The sequence below is a fragment of the Herpailurus yagouaroundi genome, unplaced genomic scaffold (genome assembly GCF_014898765.1).
Source record: "Herpailurus yagouaroundi ecotype Mexico unplaced genomic scaffold, PumYag 182, whole genome shotgun sequence".
Classification (NCBI taxonomy): domain Eukaryota; kingdom Metazoa; phylum Chordata; class Mammalia; order Carnivora; family Felidae; genus Herpailurus; species Herpailurus yagouaroundi.
In genome coordinates this window covers 25,593,263-25,611,568 of record NW_024412413.1, presented here as the reverse complement: position 1 = coordinate 25,611,568, position 18,306 = coordinate 25,593,263, and the positions used below count along the sequence as shown (strand labels likewise).

The 18,306-nt window shown below is 36.0% G+C and overlaps 2 protein-coding genes across 8 annotated transcripts in view; one reads left to right on the top strand and one right to left on the bottom strand.

Moving 5' to 3' along the window:
- VEZT (vezatin, adherens junctions transmembrane protein) overlaps positions 1-17,140 on the top strand; it is a 78,818-nt gene extending 61,678 nt beyond the window's left edge. For 5 of the 6 annotated variants that reach the window (XM_040491179.1, XM_040491178.1, XM_040491177.1 and 2 more), the window contains one exon: positions 230-3,529. In XM_040491179.1, coding sequence (XP_040347113.1) covers positions 230-744 — 515 coding nt within the window. In that variant the 3' untranslated portion in view covers positions 745-3,529. Of the gene's footprint in view, positions 1-229; positions 3,530-17,015 lie in introns of those variants that run through there. The other variant, XM_040491180.1, reaches the window with a different exon arrangement.
- LOC121040591 (uncharacterized protein C3orf20 homolog) overlaps positions 11,464-18,306 on the bottom strand; it is a 130,874-nt gene continuing 124,031 nt past the window's right edge. For both annotated transcript variants that reach the window (XM_040491187.1, XM_040491188.1), the window contains one exon: positions 11,464-11,691. In XM_040491187.1, coding sequence (XP_040347121.1) covers positions 11,545-11,691 — 147 coding nt within the window. In that variant the 3' untranslated portion in view covers positions 11,464-11,544. The remainder of the gene's footprint in view (positions 11,692-18,306) is intronic.

Sequence of the window (18,306 nt, the reverse complement as noted above, 5' to 3'; positions counted from 1 at the left end):
CATTTCATTTCTTAGGCATTTTATCTCTTACAAAGTTCTCTGGATTTATAAATGTATATAGATTTAATAGAAAGATTTATTTAGCTTTTATTTATTGTTCTTTATTAGAAAAATAACGACTGGAAGTTTAAATTAAAGTTTAAATCATTGTTGGGTCCTTAGTTATTATTTTTCTTTCTTTTTTTTTTCTTTTTCTTTCTTTCTTTCTTTCTTTTTTTTTTCTTTGAAGCTGTGTTGAAATCCTTGTCTCCTGTAGACCCAGTGGAACCCATAAGTAATTCAGAACCATCAGTGGATTCAGATATGGGGACAGTTGGTAAAAATGATACTGAAGAGGAAAATAGTAAACCCTCCACAGCTGACAATGAAATAAGTAGTAGGACTGAGTATTTATGTGAAAACCCTCTAGATGGTAAAAATAAAGACAATTCTGCAAATGAAGTCTTCCTCCAAGGAGCTGAAGAAAGAGTGTGTTCCCAATGTGAGAGTGAAGAGGAATCTCGGCAGGCGGACGTAGGGAGCCTGTCCACTGCCCATCCAGCTCCCGGGGACTTATTACAGCCTTCCATTAAGCAGAGGCTGGCACGGCTCCAGCTGTCACCGGATTTTACCTTCACTGCTGGTCTTGCTGCAGAAGTGGCTGCTAGATCTCTCTCTTTTACCACCATGCAGGAACAGACTTTTGGTGATGAGGAGGAAGAACAGATAGTACAAGAAAATGAAAATGAGGTACAAGAGAAGTAGGAACCAAGATTTACATGGAGGATTTTAAATTATTGCTTTTATGCAAGTGTTTTAGCTTCAAGGCTAGATAATCCACTAGAAAGGGAAAATGAGTGTTAAGTTTACTATATATAAAGCTAAGATGTGAATTTACAGCAAGAACCTGGTTTGAACAACTGATCTGAAAATAGTAGTTAACCTGTAAATGGCAAATCTTTTAGGAAAATAAGAAAGGTAAGGGCTCTTTTGAATAAACTGCTCTTTTTTTTTTTTTTGCAGCACAGCTGATCGATCTTGGAAGTTCTTTAGGTACTTTTAATAAGAAACAAATTTATCATTTCTTGCCAGAATTTGCTACCATAAAATGACTGGGATAATTCTGTTGCAAGAACATTAACATTTAGTATGACTCCTTTTTACTGTATTCTTGCAGTTCATAGCTGCAGCTATTATGTTAATAACAACTTGTTTGTATTTTATTTTTGTTTATACCAGTCTTAAAACAAAGATACAGGTTCTGAATAAAAAAAAAAATTGACTTCATACAATTAATGTGTACTGGGGTTTGGAACTAAAAAGTAGTTTCAAAAATACTGGGGTTATGACATTTTTTTTTATGTTTCCTTGTTCATATGTGTATTCGGTAGTTAATTTTAAGGTGCCCTAATAATCTTTAAAAGAAAAACATTGTACTGTTTTAAAAATTACCCTTTCAAATATATTTTGTGTTTTTCTTCTGTTCTTGTTATAACTAATAGAGATGATGTCAAAGTAGGATCCGTATAGTCCAAGGCCCCATAGTCCAAGGCCCCGTGGGCACCTTTGCAGAAAGTTCTTTGTATCTATTTGCCTACAGATAATTGGGTGCCGTTAACACAAGCAGATCATTTCAGCTGATTTCTAGCCTGAGGCTATATCCTCTCCACCTTAATGAGATTCTGGAAACATCCTGCCTGCTTCCTGGAAAGCATCCTTGTCTCCTCAGTTCTTCATTTACAACTACCTCTTAAAAGAGGTTGCTTTCCAAATTGTCCAGTGTCATGATTGCATTTTCAAAATGTGATATTTTCAGGAGTATATTGTTTCTTGAAACCTATAGCTCCTACGCACTGACATAGTTTATAGACATTATTTGGGGAAAGTATAGGAATAATAATTTATGCTGCTGTCCTAGAAAGGAAGTTACACAACGAATATAGATTGTCTTTAGAATTAAGAAACACATTCAGATTCCTGTAAACTTAGTACTTTGAGTCAGTAGATTTATGTGTACCGAGGAGATTTTTATTTAATTTTTTCCAGTAATCTTAGGAAATTTATTTTTTATCCTGAGGAAAAACTTGATTCTGCTTTGTATGAAAAGTAGAGCTCCTTCGTACTATAAGTGATTCTGCCTATTGCCCAAAATTCTGGGACTGTCCATAATCAAGCTCTTAGAAATATCACAGGGTGGGCCCAGTTTACCACTTATAAGTAGCTAAATTTCAAAAACAAAAATCTTGTTTTGAAACTGACAATCGTATTCATAAATAATAATATTTTCTTTTTAGATTACATAGTTTGCCAAGTCTTTTTCCCCTTGGATTTAGAAGAAGCAATTACGGGAACACTTGGTAATTGTTCCCCTAATCTGTGACCTTACACAGGAAGAATTAGAGTTTAATAATTTTTAATTCTTTTATTGTATTATTTTTATTTACACCAGCTTGGGGAAAATGTCTTCATAATATTTCATCAGTTTTATTCAATGCTCTCTAAGCATTGAAAGACTGATTTTGTTATAAATTTTTAAAAACTAATTTTAATGAAGAATCCCTAATCTTCCAATCTGATCTGTTTTATCTGCAAATATTCTTCTTGTTGAAACCATAATATAAGGATCTTGGGACTTTAATTGAAGGTTCTTTTTTTGTGTAGTTTTTAAAATGTCTTTCATCTTATAAAATATTGCTGAGATAAAATAGTATCTTCCCTGTGAATATTCCCAATGTTCTCTTATAGTAGTCTAAAAGTCAGTGTATCTCAGTTTTTGTTTTTGTTTTTTATAGGATGCCTATATTAGAATAAACTGGAGGTCTTATTTTTAAAATGCAGATTTGGGGCCATAACTCCCAGTCATTCTTAATCAGTCATTTTGGGATGAGACCTAGGTGGTGTGTATGCTCAGTCAAATCTAAGAACCTCTGTCTAGGACTTTGTTTTCCTTGCCATGGATATCTTAGGAAATTAAAACAAATACGCCAATGTGACATAAGTAGGTATTCTTATTACTTTTCTAAGAATATTTCACTTTGTATTATCAGGCTTTTGACTAGTTTTAATAGTTGACATCCTGCATCTAAAAGAAGCCCGCTGGGAATAATATTTTGTGATGCAAAACTTGTAATTATGCTTTCCAAATTTTACAGTGATATTTTGACAGGATAATTCTTGTTAAGAGTAATATCCTGACAGCTTTTGATATGAACATTTCCAGAGTTTATTTTACCAGGACAGAGCCGGTACAGAAACTATTTAGGGTCACTCTTGAGGACAAAATTTTTACACTCTGCCTACAGTGAGGAAAGTCATGGCAGTAAATGACCTAATAATGGTTATCATACCTTAAATTCTTTTTTTTTTTCAGCTATCATTATTATAACCCGCATATCGGGACTATCTAGGACCAGACTCTTACTGGTCTTTGATTTGTGATCTTTGGCTTATTTTTTAAGTTGTCTGTATTATCTGCCTTCACTAGTTAAGTCTTCTTTAAAATTGTACTTCATTAAAATTGTATGTTTGAATATATTTAATTAAGAACTCATGTATTGACTCAGGTTTGATTTCTGAAGTTATTGGAGACAAGTCAGGAGAAACACATTTAAGGCAAATTGCTAAGGAAATTTAAGAATATGGTTTTAAGGCTTTAATACAAAAAGGCTTTAATACAAAATTAAACTTTAATCTAAGTTTAAATCTCAGAGCCATCATTTAAAAGCTATGGGTGCAGTTGACCTAATAATGTCATGGGGAGTTTTTCCAGCAAAAACCAAATTCTCTGGATTGCTAAATCATGTTGGTAAATTCTTACTCCTCAGAAGTAGTTAAAAAAGAAGTGAAACTTTTGAGGCTGAAAAACAAGATCTGGTTATAATTATGTTAGTAAAATAGGTCAATTTTCTTTAAGAAATAAATGCTAATATTCTGATTCACATAATAAAGGTGGTGAATGTTAAAGCATAAAAAATTATGTTTTGATACATTTCACAAAATTATAAATCAATGGAGTGTTAATTGGAAGGGAGCCTAGGAGTCATTTCACTCTGGTGACTTATAGTGACTTATACACTGTAAGTAATGTAAAATATGAAGTATTTTGATAAATTATTAGAAATCATGTGGGAGGAAAAATTCAACTGATTTGGTTTAATCATAGGACATTGTTTCCATACCCAAAAAAAACAAGGAAATAAGAACTAAATGCCATGAGACTATGCTATAGCTCAGCAGACTCGTTATTTGAACTAAAGTAGATAGCATGCTATGAATGAAACACAGACAAAGCAAAAATTGATTTATTCTTCCATTTCTGTTGATCACAACATGTCTCTGTAATTCACACTTATAGTAGAAAATGAAGCTGTAAACATACTAGAAACAAAAATATAGGAAAAATACCATAAGTAGAGTAACAATTTATTGACAGGTAAATAACTGACAGTAATTATCGACAGGTGACTAACTTGCATGAGTTAATTTTTCATGTAACTGAAGCAAATCCATTTAATCATAACAGTTTTTAATAATTTAATAGGAGGGGCACCTGGGTGGCTCAGTCGGTTTAAGCATCCGACTTCGGCTCAGGTTATGATCTTGAGGTTTGTGGGTTTGAGCCCCATATCGGGCTCTGTGCTGACAGCTCAGAGCCTGGAGCCTGCTTTAGATTCTGTGTCCCTCTCTTGCACTGCTCCTCCCCTGCTCATGCTCTCTCTCTCTCTCTCTCTTTCTGTCTCTCAAGAATAAGTAAAACATTTAAAAAATTTTTTTAAATAATTTAATAGGAAAATTTTTAGAATGTACTTTCTGTACTTTTTTCTAGAATATTTAGGATATAATTTAACTTTTTCTCAGTCATCTTTAAGGATATCAGTTCCTCTCACAGGGTAATAAACAGAAATGCACCCTCAGGAGCAACTGAGATACATAATGTTCTATGCCCCTTTACCCTGTGACCCTGCAGAACTTTGCTTTTTGAGCTAGGTCTGGTTTTCACAGTTTCTCTATCTTCCCTTAAAATCAGCTGTCACTTTTTGCTGCTGTCTTGTGTGCCTGCCTCTTGCACTAGGTCCCCAATTTGCTGCTTCTCATCTGCTGTGGGCTGAGAAACCAGATTGCCAACCTTGCTAGAATTGTGTCTAAAATAAGAGTAGACTGAAAGAAGGCTAAGGGACTTTTCTGTCAGTTATGTGCATGGCCTTTGTGGTACCTATTTGGCTGCTTAGCATACTTTTGTTTGCCTGATCACTCTTTACTAAGAACTTGCTAAAAATACTTGGTTGAATATGTGATTGCCATATATTTAAAGTATTAATTCAGTTTTTATATGTTCATGTTTCTAGGACTTTCCATTAATGAATTCAGCTATAAAAGAGAATTTGATTATTATCTTTGTATAAATCATTGTGTATATTTTAGGAAAGTGTTTTGTTTTTGTTTTTGTTTTTTTTGGTTTTTTTGCTCATTATTCCTAGTATAGGACACAGACTGAAAACTTAAACATTATAAATATGACTCCAACTCTGTCCACCAAGATTTATATTCTAGAACTATAGGTTTGAGACTAAACATGCACAGCTAATTTAGAAAGAACTGGCTAACTGGATATTTGGAGAATGACTCATTCTAGATATCCCAGTTTTCTATAGAACTTAAACCTCTTTAAGCATTAAAATTTCTCAGAATAATTTCTGAAGGTGATCTTTTTAAAACAATATGCGTTGCTATCTTATTAAACAATATATGAAAATCATTTAAATCTTTTTTGATGTCAAAATGATCATTATTAACAACAGTTATTATACTGTGATAGTCTAATTAAGGCACTGAGAGCTACATGCCCTTTTACTAAATGGCTCCATTCTGATGTGCTTTTTTCATTTTCTTGTCTTTGTTTTCTGATAGCAGTTCTCATTCCTCCAGTTTCTCCAAATACCGCTTAAGTGTGCCCATAGCAATGGCCTTTCTCCACCTTCGTTATGCTCCTTCTAGTCTGTTTTGGTTTCGGAAACCAGGTAACTAAAACAGCTAGAATAATGTATAAAGTAAGAACAAATTGACTCAGTGAAGACCTAAAAACCTGGATTATACTTAAATGCATGGATTTTGTGGGTATCTATTACTACCTATTTCATTGCTATCTTTAAGTGAAGTTACTAAATTAGGTACCTGCTCTCAAAATAGAAGAGCTGTTATTGTACAAAAGGAATGATTATGCTTCTATACTTTACCTTCTCTACATTCTATTCTTTAATTTTTTGGCTCTGATTAAAACCAGCCAACTCAAATTAGCATTTTCTACAGTACTTTCTAGTTGAATCAGATACCACATGTTGCTAAGAATTTCTTTGGCTAGGTTGGTTGTTGTTACTTTGGTTTTGTTTTTAGAGAAATGTATTTTCATTTCTGAAACAATGAAGTAGGTTGAGTCCTGGAAAATAAGAAAACTTTCATAATTGATATCTTAGAGAACTGAAAAGTAATAAGGTCTTTAGACTCTAGGCAGTTTTACCACAAAGAACTTATTCTTTGATGTGCAGCATTTTAACACAACATCTTTATTTTTATTCAACGCAATGTATGTTAAAAGTTTGCCAGAAGTTATCAGTGTTAGAGCTAATGATGTTGACAGATGTTTGAATGACTAAATACCCAGTGTCATTCTATATTTTGCGTGTTTAAATTACCATTTGATGTTAAGCAAACATGATGATTTTTCTCTCTTGAATGAAAAATAAACACGAAATTCACATGTTACAATGTTTGCAAGTAAAATTCAGATTTGTCTAGAAAGGGATACCCTCACTTTGAATAACTTAGTTTTACAAATAGGCTGATTATGTTTTAGTCCATACGTTGATTCATCTATCCATCATATACAGGGTAATTGGAAAATCAGTCTATGGCCATGACACAGCTTAACATTATTCATATGCTACTGGGAATTGTGATATAATATTCACTTAAAAATAGAGGATCCAAACCCGTTTCTTGAGTTGAGACTGCCATTACAGAATAATTATGACGCCAACCCCTGGTTGGTGGTACAAAGAGAGAAATTCTCTTTGAGTATAGTTGTAAGAGGAAAGTGATTCTACTCAGTATAATTGCTATAAATTGAAAAGAGGAGGAAGTGATTACAGGATTCGCATATACAAAGGTATAACATGAATAAATTCTAAAATGTGTGATCAATTAAAATGCATATGGTATTTTTTAAATGCTGTACATTTTAATATATTTTAACCTGTCAGCAGTTGAGTTAATTTGTTTCATCCCTGTTTACTGAATTTCATTTGGCACATATCAAACATGTTATTGAAACAGGACAGTATTTAAGTTGTGTATACTTCTGATACACTGTTTTTCAAAGTGGGTATATTCTATGAGCCATTGTTGTAGAAATATGTATTTCCCATCATATTTGTATCTTAAGAGTTTCTCAAGATAAAGAATAATTCTATTGTTTTGAACTTTACATTTTTCACTTTTATAGCATTTCCTAAAGGTTGGCTACCTACAAAATGAGTTTATTTCATCTTTGAAATTTTTTCTAAAACTAAAGCATGTCTTTCACAAGTTTTTTGTTTTTTATGATATCCTAAGAAGTTACATATCCTTTACCCCTCCCAAAGTAAATTTTAAAATTAATTCCAAGTTTAAGTCAAAGTATTTTCTGCACAGTACTGGCACCTGGCAACGTACAGAAAACTCCAGAAATGTTACTCCCCTTCCTTAAACATTGTATGGTCTGGTACAGCCCTGGAGGTCCATATGAGTGAAAAGCCCAGAAGTCACCTGAGCTGAAAGCACTCCCAAGGAGTTTCGTTTTGTTTGGGTTTGTTCTAGGTATGGTCCCAGGGATCCCAGATCAAACCAGGCCCCTGGGCCTATCCTAGAACCAACCTAAACTCGCGCATCATTCCCGGAACATCAAGAGTGTGAAGACTGAAGATAACCTGAGGCTGACTAGACTTCCTACGTTCACCAGAACTCACTTTTTTGTATGTGTGCCTACATTTTAGCAAAAATTGGTTCATTAATCCTTCCAAAATTAGAGGAATGACAGTGGGTAACAAGATAAAGTCTTACCAGACTTTGACATTACAGTTATCACAGTAGAAATGTGATCTATAATATGGTTATTATTAATTGCTAGTAGGAGAATTGTTCTTGTAACTTATCAGATTTCTATTTTGTGGTTAAATGACATTGTCACACAAAAAAATTTCTCCCCTAAATTAATGGTTTCTTTTTTCTTTGGCTTTGTCAAACACTTTCTACTCAACAATATGATTAACAGTCTTGTTTAATTATGCATCATCTCTGAAAGGCATTTGGTCTTTGCCCTTGACTCCAATGCCGAGTAATTTTAAAATCTTTTTTCGGGGCGCCTGGGTGGCGCAGTCGGTTAAGCGTCCGACTTCAGCCAGGTCACGATCTCGCAGTCCGTGAGTTCGAGCCCCGCATCAGGCTCTGGGCTGATGGCTCAGAGCCTGGAGCCTGTTTCCGATTCTGTGTCTCCCTCTCTCTCTGCTCCTCCCCCGTTCATGCTCTGTCTCTCTCTGTCCCAAAAATAAATAAACGTTGAAAAAAAAAATTAAAAAAAAAAAAATATTTTTTCTGGAGACCAGTGCCTTTTTTCTTGTAATCTTTTGAATCCACCACACTGCTTTGAGCTTGTTTTTTAGGTTCAGTTCTGGGAAGAACAGCATCATTTCAGACTCATTGTAGAGGCTACATTTCAGAATCTGCTATGGTTGATAAAAAGCATGATAGAGTGAAAATGGATTAATACTTTACAGATTACTGAAGTGTTTTGCAGAATAAGGTTTTTATTATTATTATTTTGTTGTTGTTGTTGTTGTTCCCTGCTGCTCTGGGTTTTTAAAAGATTGTGACCTACTTGATTCATCACATGGTCTCCTACCATAACTGTGACATTGCTGTTTTATTTCGTTTGAGGACAGGATTTCTGAAAAGGCATGAAAAGACCCCAAACCCAAAGGTTATGATACACAATGGAAATGTATACTTTTGGTAATACTGGCATTTCAATAGGTTTAGACCATGTTTGAAATAATTGCAGACAAATCAGGGATTCCAACTGTGAAAAGAGCCCAAAACTGTGCTGTTCCTCCAAGCCTTGTTACCAGAAAAATTGGATCACTGAGTTATCCTTTAAAAGAGGACTGTGAGTTTGAGGCTCATTCTGAAGAACTGAACCCTGGGATTAGATCTGTACTGCCTTCATCACATAGATGCTTCATCCCATGGCTTCTATTATTTTTGCCTTTTAAATCATATTTTGATTACCCTTCTCAGTGTTTTCTTTTTTGCACAGTGCTTCCTGTTTACATAAATCAAAACTATACATGTTAGTACTGTATATGTATGTATTTTTTTGATAAAACGAAACCTTGGATCTAAAGGTTTGGATTTCTATTCCTTTTAATGTCAAATGATTAAAATGCTTTTACTGTCTTATAAATTCACTCTTAATTTATGCCTCAATTCTTCCAATTAATTTTTTCTAATGAACGACATTACAATTAAATAGGTGAGCCTTATATCAGTTTCTTCCAGAATTTATGACATTTTGCATTCACCCAAACATGACAGTGTTCTAACATCAGCAATCTTGTATCCATGCACTGATCTGTAAGCATAGGTGACTATTTCTTGACATAGCCTGAAATGTATGAACCCATCTTATGTTTATGTTCAGTAAGTGTTCTCAGTATTTGAGGAGCATTTGCATTCTCTTTTGACATTGTTAATTATGAACACCTAAAATAGGAATGTGAGAACTGTCTTACAGAGTTCAGGCTTGTTTACATAGTAAGTTTCTAAAGTCAGTCTTCACTCCAGTCTTAACACTGGAGTGTGTTAAACTGTATTTTTTTAAATACCATTTAAGAATATCCTTTATTTTAATTTTTACTTTTTGACTACTTATATTTTATGTAGAACTGTACATCTCCTGCCCTACCTAAGATTTTCTCATCAATACTTTCTTTGCTCGCTTGATATATCTTACCATACTGAATTTTTAAAGGATTTTTACAAAAACCAACAGTAGGTTTGTATATGTCTGTATTATTGTTGTTCCTCCTAAGTTTAACTAGTCTCTAATAAAATCTGTACTTCTTTGTGTCTTTTGTGTGTGTGCCTTTTTTTTTGATTCTGATGTTTGCCACATGAATTAGCCAAAAAGTAAAAATTCTTTTTCTCTTCCTTCTGTCTGTATTTTTCAGAATATGTTAACAAAACCACAAAAGACAGTTTTCTAGGAAAGCTTTGGATTCATTAGTCTAAGTTTTGTTTGGTCGGTCATTAAAGTGCCTCACATGATATTTTATCAGAGTGAAACAGCAAATGAATTTTAAAAGCTTGCTTTTCACCCTTCTCAGTGACTGTCAGCCATTGGATACATTCTAATCATGTTATATTTGTTGACTTGTACGACCTTTCTGACAGAAAATACCTACTGAATTAAGAAGGAAGCTAACATCCAATGGATCATACTTTGTCCTATGTAATTGAATGAACTATTTGTTTATACATTTCTAAGCTTAGCTACAGCCTTGGGAACATTCGTGGTAGCTCCAGAATGGCTCTGCAGACCGAATGCTGGTTAAAGAGAAAGTGGCCTTCCTTGAACAACTTTTATTTACTTATTTCTTTTACTATTACAAAAGTTTTATTTAACAGAAAAGTTCAGTATGAAAATGCACATGACCTGATTTTTATTTATTTTATTTCAAGTTATTTAAATTCTAGTTAGTTAACATATATGGTAAAATTGGTTTGGGGATAGAATTTAATGATTCATCACATACAACACCTAGTTCCCTCCTAATGCCCATCACCTGATTACTATCACCCCGCCTGCCTTCCCATCAACCCCTCAGATTGTTCTCATAGTTAAGAGTCATATGGTTTGCTTCCCTCTCTTTTTTCCTCCATTCATCTCTTGTGTCTTAATTTCCACATATAAGTGAAATAATATGGTATTTGTCTCTATTTCACTTAACATAATACACTCTACCTCCATCCACGTTGCAAATGACAAGATTTCATTATTTATGATTGCTGAGTAATATGACCTGATTTTTATACTGTATTAAAACAAGTTCGGGGGGGGGGGGGGTTGTGTGTGGGAGCAGTTGATTTCTTCTGGTGAATATACCCATTGTTTTTCAATTACCACCATTCCAATATCATTCTGTTGCCCAATAGCCATTTCCACACATTGATCTATCACAAGATTCATAAAGGGATCGAATCCCTACAATATTCCTTGGACCTACCACCATTTAATTTCAATGATAATTTCTTATCCATAAATTTTTTCAACCCTGAGGGTGAGCTTTGCTCAGGATGTCTACTCGGCAAGTTAAAAGATGCCTCCAAACATTTGAACTGAGCTTTTAAACTACCTCTTTCCAGAAAAGATTTGAAGCAAGGAACACACATTCATAAAGGCAGTTCTTGAAATTTGGCCCTTATCTGGGATTTACTAATTAAAAGTGTGAGACAAGATAGAATATATTAGTTACTCTACCGGATCCTGAAGTCATTGGGTAGGAAATATCCTGTATGATAATCACTCTTTGTCTTCACAATTTGCTTTTGAAGGTCTTCAGCAGATGTGCTATAGCCATTGAAAATAAAGTTGGCAAATACTAATTTTCCCCTAATGTACATCTGTAAAAATTAATAGAAGAGTTTCAGAATCTGTTCATGTGAAAATCAGTCCTACTTATTTTTTAAAAATTGGTTTTTTGTTTATTTGTTTTTAATTTTAACCAAGCTCTATGTCTAACATGGGGCTTGAACTCATGACCCCAGATCAAGAATCACATTCTCTACTGACTCAGCCAGCCAGGTGCCCTAGTCCTACTTATTTGAAGAAAGACCTTAAATGTGTTCTTATGAGAAAATATTTACATTTATACACAAAATAATATTAGGCATCAAACATGTCCCTAGAACCTGAATACATTGAAGGTCAAGAAACCAGCTTAGTTTTCTCACTCAAATTTGTACATGTGAAGTGTCAGAACCAGTATCCTCCCCAATTCTAAAAGACTTCTTTATGATAAGCTGCCTGTGGATACATTTCATTTTACAGCTAAACTCTAGGGGAGAGTACAGAGCCTTTGAATTTAGAAGTCCGTAGACTTGGATTATGGACAAAACAACGTCTCTAAAACTCACAGAAATCATTTAACTATGTCAAGGCACAGTTTCCTCTGTTAAATAAAAAGCACTGGGGCGCCTGGTGGCTCAGTCGGTTGAGCCTCCAATTCAAGACTTCAGCTCAGGTCATGATTTCACAGTCCTGGGATTGAGCCCCTAATGGGGCTCTGCACTGGAATAGAGCCAGTTTGGGATTCCCCCTCTCCTTCTGCCCTTCCCCCACACACATGCGCACATATGTTCTCTCAAAAAGAAAAAAAAAAAAATCATGATTTGTGAATTGGACTAGCCCTCTAAAATTCTTTTCCAGGGCTAAAATTCTCAGATTCTCTTTTTCCTAACAAAGAGATACAACTCTACTGTGAAAAGCCAAGGTTGTCATTCTTTTCCAGGGTGCAAGAGGACTTATATTTAGGCACAGGTGAGCAGCCTACTAAATATTCAACCTTAAGATTAAGAGGCTAAGAGGTGGTAGGGGTGGAGAAGATAGTAGTTGAAAAAGTATAGGTGGTTCCAGCTCAGAACTTAAACTGCTAAGAACTAAGTATATCTTACATCTTAAAGCAGTCTAATACTAGTACGTGAAAAGCAGGGTATAAGAACTTAAAAGGAACAATAGTTCCCTATGATTGCATGTTACTCCTTTCCTCTTAGATGGCGTAATCTTTTCATCATGAAGGGATGTCCTATTACAAGGTTTTCTCTATAGGAATAGAATTTTCTGCTTTATCTTCATTTCAGTAGCAAAAGAACCTATCTCTTGTTTCATATCTTGTTCCTTGATCTGAAACACTTTATTCTTTAGCACCCATGCCTAGCTATTAGCCATGAATCCACTTATCTTGCCTGAACTTAGAAGATTAAGCTCTGACAGGTGGGTAATGATGGCCAATGACAAAGCTACTGTGCAAAATATGTACACTGGGATCTGAAGAGTTGAACAGTGTTAATCTCTTAAACAGTGACATAAGGGCAACTTTTAGCCAGTTTTTTCACCTCAAAAAGTGTGAAATACATATGGGGGAAAAGTGTAATTTAAGAAATTGGTAAGTTGAGGATATGTAGGATTTTGTTGCAATTTTGGGCTTCTAGTCACACACAGGCAGAAAGCTTTTCATTTTGTGTATATTCAAGCCATCCCCTCTTAGGCTAATCCTGGGGTCTGGAGAAAAAAAGAGACAAGGCTGCAGTGTTTAATTCTTGCAGAAATAACTTGGTCAAAATACAGAAAAATGTTGAACTGGAAAAAACCTTAAGTTTGTATATGTCCAGAGGCCAGTGTAGGTACCAGAGGCCAGTACCAAAATTCAAAAATTCTCCTTTCTGAAATCATATTGAGTTGAAGTTCAGTTGAAATTGAAAACCTAGAGTAATCTAATCCAGAGGTGCCCAGCATTTTATCAAGCTAGGACCCCTGATATTATTTTCCCCATGGGTAACATGTTTTGAATAATTTTTTTATCTAGCACATAACCTACATGAATTGAAACTCTGTAAGTTGCACTCCCTCCCTCATATTTTAACTAAGGCTATAGTGGCCATTCAGTTTGAGTGTGTGCTGCATGCCAGGCACTATTCTCGTGCTCAGGGCAGAGCAGTGAACAAGGTGAATACTAGAGGGGAGAGCTGGACAATATATTGGGAGTTAGATGGCGGTAAATGCTCCACAGAAAACAAAGCCAGGGAAGAGGAATATGGAGGATGTAGAGTGCTTTTTATACAGGGCAGTCACGTTTGAAGGGAGTGAGGGAACCAGCCACACGAAAGCCGTAAGTGAAAGGGCCTTGAGACAAGAACAGCAGAGAAGAGGTAAGTGAAAACTCCTTGAGAAAGGGGCTGGCTGGTCGAGGAGGGCCTTGTAATGTATATGTTTTGCTTTGAGATAGGAAGCCATTGGAGGGTGTTAAGCAGTAGACTGACAAGACTTGACTCAGGTTTCAAAAATATTAAGTTTAAAAAGCATTCTTCTGTGTGGAAGTCTGACAAGGATGGGGAAAGGGACATCTGTTGGCTAATGCAGTAAGGTATGTGACGGATGGTGCTCATTGGTAGTGAAGGTCTTGAGGAGCAATCCAAGTCTGGATATATATGTTGAAGATAGAGCCAATAGGATTTTCAGATGCAATGTATGTGCAGTACAAGAAAGAAGTCTAGTTGATTCTGAGGTGTTTGGCCTGAGCAACTGGAGGAACAGAGTTGTCATTTCCTGAGATGGAGCACCAAGTGAAGTTTGGGTAGAAATTGAGCTGGTTTGGGATTGGTTAAATGTAAAATAGTTATTAATTGGGGCGCCTGGGTGGCTCAGTCAGTTAAGCATCTGGCTTCGGCTCAGGTCATGATCTTGTGGTTTTTGGGTTTGAGCCCCGTGTCAGGCTCTGTGCTGACAGATCAGAGCCTGGAGCCTGTTTCGGATTCTGTGTCTCTTTCTCTCTCTGCCCACCCCCCGCCACCTCCCGCCATGCTCATTCTCTGGCTCTCTCTGTCTCTCAATAATAAATAAACTTAAAATTTTTTTAAATAAAATACTTATTAATCATTAGGTGGAAATGCTGGATAGGCAATTGAATATGTGAATCTAAGTTCAAGAGAAAGATCCAGAGTAGGAGATGTCAGTATTTTGGGTGGTGTTTAAAGTTGTGAGCATAAGTCAGAGGGGTCAGCACACTGAAATCTTTGGGGAACCTATGGTTCATAGGCCAGGAGATCAAAAGGAACCTAAAAAGGAGACTGAGAAGGAGCAATTAGTGACACAGAAGGAGTGGTGTCCTGGAAGGCGAATGAAGAAATTATTTTATAGAAGAGGCAGTGATTAACATATCAGTTGCTGCTAAAAAATTGAGAAAGATGAGTCCATTTGTATATATTTTTTGGAAAAATGTCTGAGTTCAAATCCTTTGCCCATTGTTAAAATAGGGTTATTTATTTTTGTTGTCCTTTATATATTCTGGATATTAATCATTTATCAGGCATATGCTTTGCAGATATCTTCTCCCCTTCTGTGAGCTGTCTTTTCACTCATGATAGTGTCCTTTGATGCACAAACATCATAAATTTTGATGGAGTCCAGTTTATCTATATTTTCTTTTGTTGCTAAATTTCCTTGACTTTTCTTTTTTTTATTTTTAAAAAATAATATTTTTTTCAACGTTTATTTATTTTTGGGACAGAGAGAGACAGAGCATGAACGGGGGAGGGGCAGAGAGAGAGGGAGACACAGAATCAGAAACAGGCTCCAGGCTCCGAGCCGTCAGCCCAGAGCCTGACGCGGGGCTCGAACTCACTGACCGCGAGATCGTGACCTGGCTGAAGTCGGACGCTTAACCGACTGCGCCACCCAGGCGCCCCTCCTTGACTTTTCAAAAGAGGCAATAGTACCACCTGATTCATAGGATTATCATGAAGATTAAATAATACATGTGAAGGCGTGTAAAGGGACTGGGACAATGTCTGCCACATAAGGAGCATTCAATAAATACGTTATTATCCAGGCTAAGTCTGTAGTATAAAAACCAAGGGTCAGGGGCGCGTAGGTGGCTCAGTTGGTTAAGTGTCTGACTCTTGATTTCCGCTGAGGTAATGATCTCACAGTTTGCGAGTTCGAGCCCCGTCTTGGGCTCTGCACTGACAGTGCGGAGCCTGCTTGGGATTCTCTCTCTCTCCTCTTTGTCCCTTCTCCCTCTCTCAAAAATAAATAAGTAAAGAAATAAATAAATAAAGCATAGGGATAGAAATACAACATGTGACATAGAAGCCGAAGAAGTAGAGGGTTTCAAGAAGAGCATGATCAGTGCAAAATGATGCAGAGGTGTCAAGAAAGATCCAAAGAATAAACTTAGACTTGGAACCTACAAGTTCAGACAGTGGTGTGACAGAGGCAGATGCCAAATTATACTGGATTGAGAAAATCTATTAGGCCCTCTTTGATCTCCAAGACCAGGTCTGCTGTTTTGGCCCTCACAGTGATCCAACCAAAACTGACCCTGTGGGGGCTGCTGAAATACAGTGGGGGGAACACTTGGGTTGGAGTGAGAACAACTGGGTTAAAATTCCTGGTCTTCTACCACTTGACACCTGTGGTCCTCTCTCCGAGCTGCAGGTCCCTCGCTCTTAGAGGACAATTATTCCTATTTTACAGGGTCAGTAACATGCTTACATGAAGACTTGGCATAATAGTAATTCTTTAGCTATTAGTGTTATAATAAATGGTTCTATTCTGATTCCTCATTTTATTCTAACATTCTAACTCAGTAGTTCTTCCTGAGTACCAGGTTTTGTGGAGTATTCCCACTTTACAGACACTTGGCTTAGAAGTTTGCAATGACAGTAAGATGAGATTAATACATGTCAAATGCTTATGATGATTTGGATGCTTATGATGATTTGGGCTACTGTTGTATTCTTGTTTTTATTCTTATTTATTTTTTTTATTTTAGAGAGACAGAGAGAGAGAGAGAGGGCATGAGCAGGGCAGGTGCAGAGGGAGAGAGAGAGAGAGAGAGAGGATCTTAAGCAGGATCCACACTCAGCTTGAGCCTGACACGGAGCTCAATGACACGACCCTGGGATTGTGACCTGACCCAAAATCAAGAGCTGGATGTTCAACTGACTGAGCCACCCAGGTGCTCCAAGGGCTACTCTTGTATTCTAATGGAAATTTTTTGCCAGATTTTTAGTAGTGCCTCTGTCTTCAAGTCTGCTTCCTAAGCCACGGCATTTCTCATAGTTTGTGAGTATTTACCTAATCTCAGCTGTTGCCATAAGAAGCTAGTGTTTAAATAGTATTATTAACCACATCAATGGATCTTTTTGTTTATTTTGGTTGGCTATAGACATGAAAATCCATCTACCTGAGTTGTGAGTGCCCTGAAGAAGTTTGAGGATTTCATCTGCTGTTCAGTAAACAGAATATGGGGCTTCCATTGAGTTCCTACAGCTACCAAAGCAAAGATGTTTTCTATGGAGTAACAGTCAAGTCCTGACTTTCAGGGAAGGATGTAAGACATATTTATTTAGTCTGGTTTGTACCTTGTTGTGTGCCTCCTATTTATTTATATTTCTTTTTGGTTTATTACATATCCCAAGATATCTTAGGAATGAATACATCTTGAAAATATAATAAAAATGAAGTCTATGAAGAATACTTGAATAACCATTCAAAAATCCAAATGAGCTATGACTTTACAATATCTTGTTTGTTAATAATTAATGGTGAACAAATGGAAAGAATTTTTAATTCAATACACATTTACTGAATGGTCTTCATACTAGACACAACAATTACCTTTGTGAAATAAGTATTCTTATGTTATAGATGAGAAAAGTGGCTTTCAAATAAGTTCAGTGTCTAGCCCAAGAGCCCAAGACTCTTAGCAAGAAAAAATAATAGATTAGGTTCTCCAAAAAGGCTTTTTTACTTCAAATTAGGTGTTTGTTCTATGTATTTTGTCCATTTTATCTTCTTTACCGGCATAGGTCATCACATAAAGAACACACATGCACATAAATGCATGCATGCACACAAGAATCCTAATTTCCACTTCAAGAAACATAATCCCCTCAGTTTGTTTGTTTGTTTTTTTTTCTGATTTAGTAATTCTCTTTTTTTTTATTTATATATGAAATTTATTGTCAAATTGGTTTCCATACAACACCCAGTGCTCATCCCAAAAGGTACCGTCCTCAATACCCATCACCCACCCTCTCCTCCCTCCCACCCCCCATCAACCCTTAGTTTGTTCTCAGTTCTCAACAGTCTCTTATGCTTTGGCTCTCTCCCACTCTAACCTCTTTTTTTTTTTTTTTTCCTTCCCCTCCCCCATGGGTTCCTGTTAAGTTTCTCAGGATCCACATAAGAGTGAAACCATATGGTATCTGTCTTTCTCTGTATGGCTTATTTCACTTAGCATCACACTCTCCAGTTCCATCCACGTTGCTACAAAAGGCCATATTTCTTTTTTTCTCATTGCCACGTAGTATTCCATAGTGTATATAAACCACAATTTCTTTATCCATTCATCAGTTGACGGACATTTAGGCTCTTTCCACAATTTGGCTATTGTTGAGAGTGCTGCTATAAACATTGGGGTACAAGTGCCCCTATGTATCAGTACTCCTGTATCC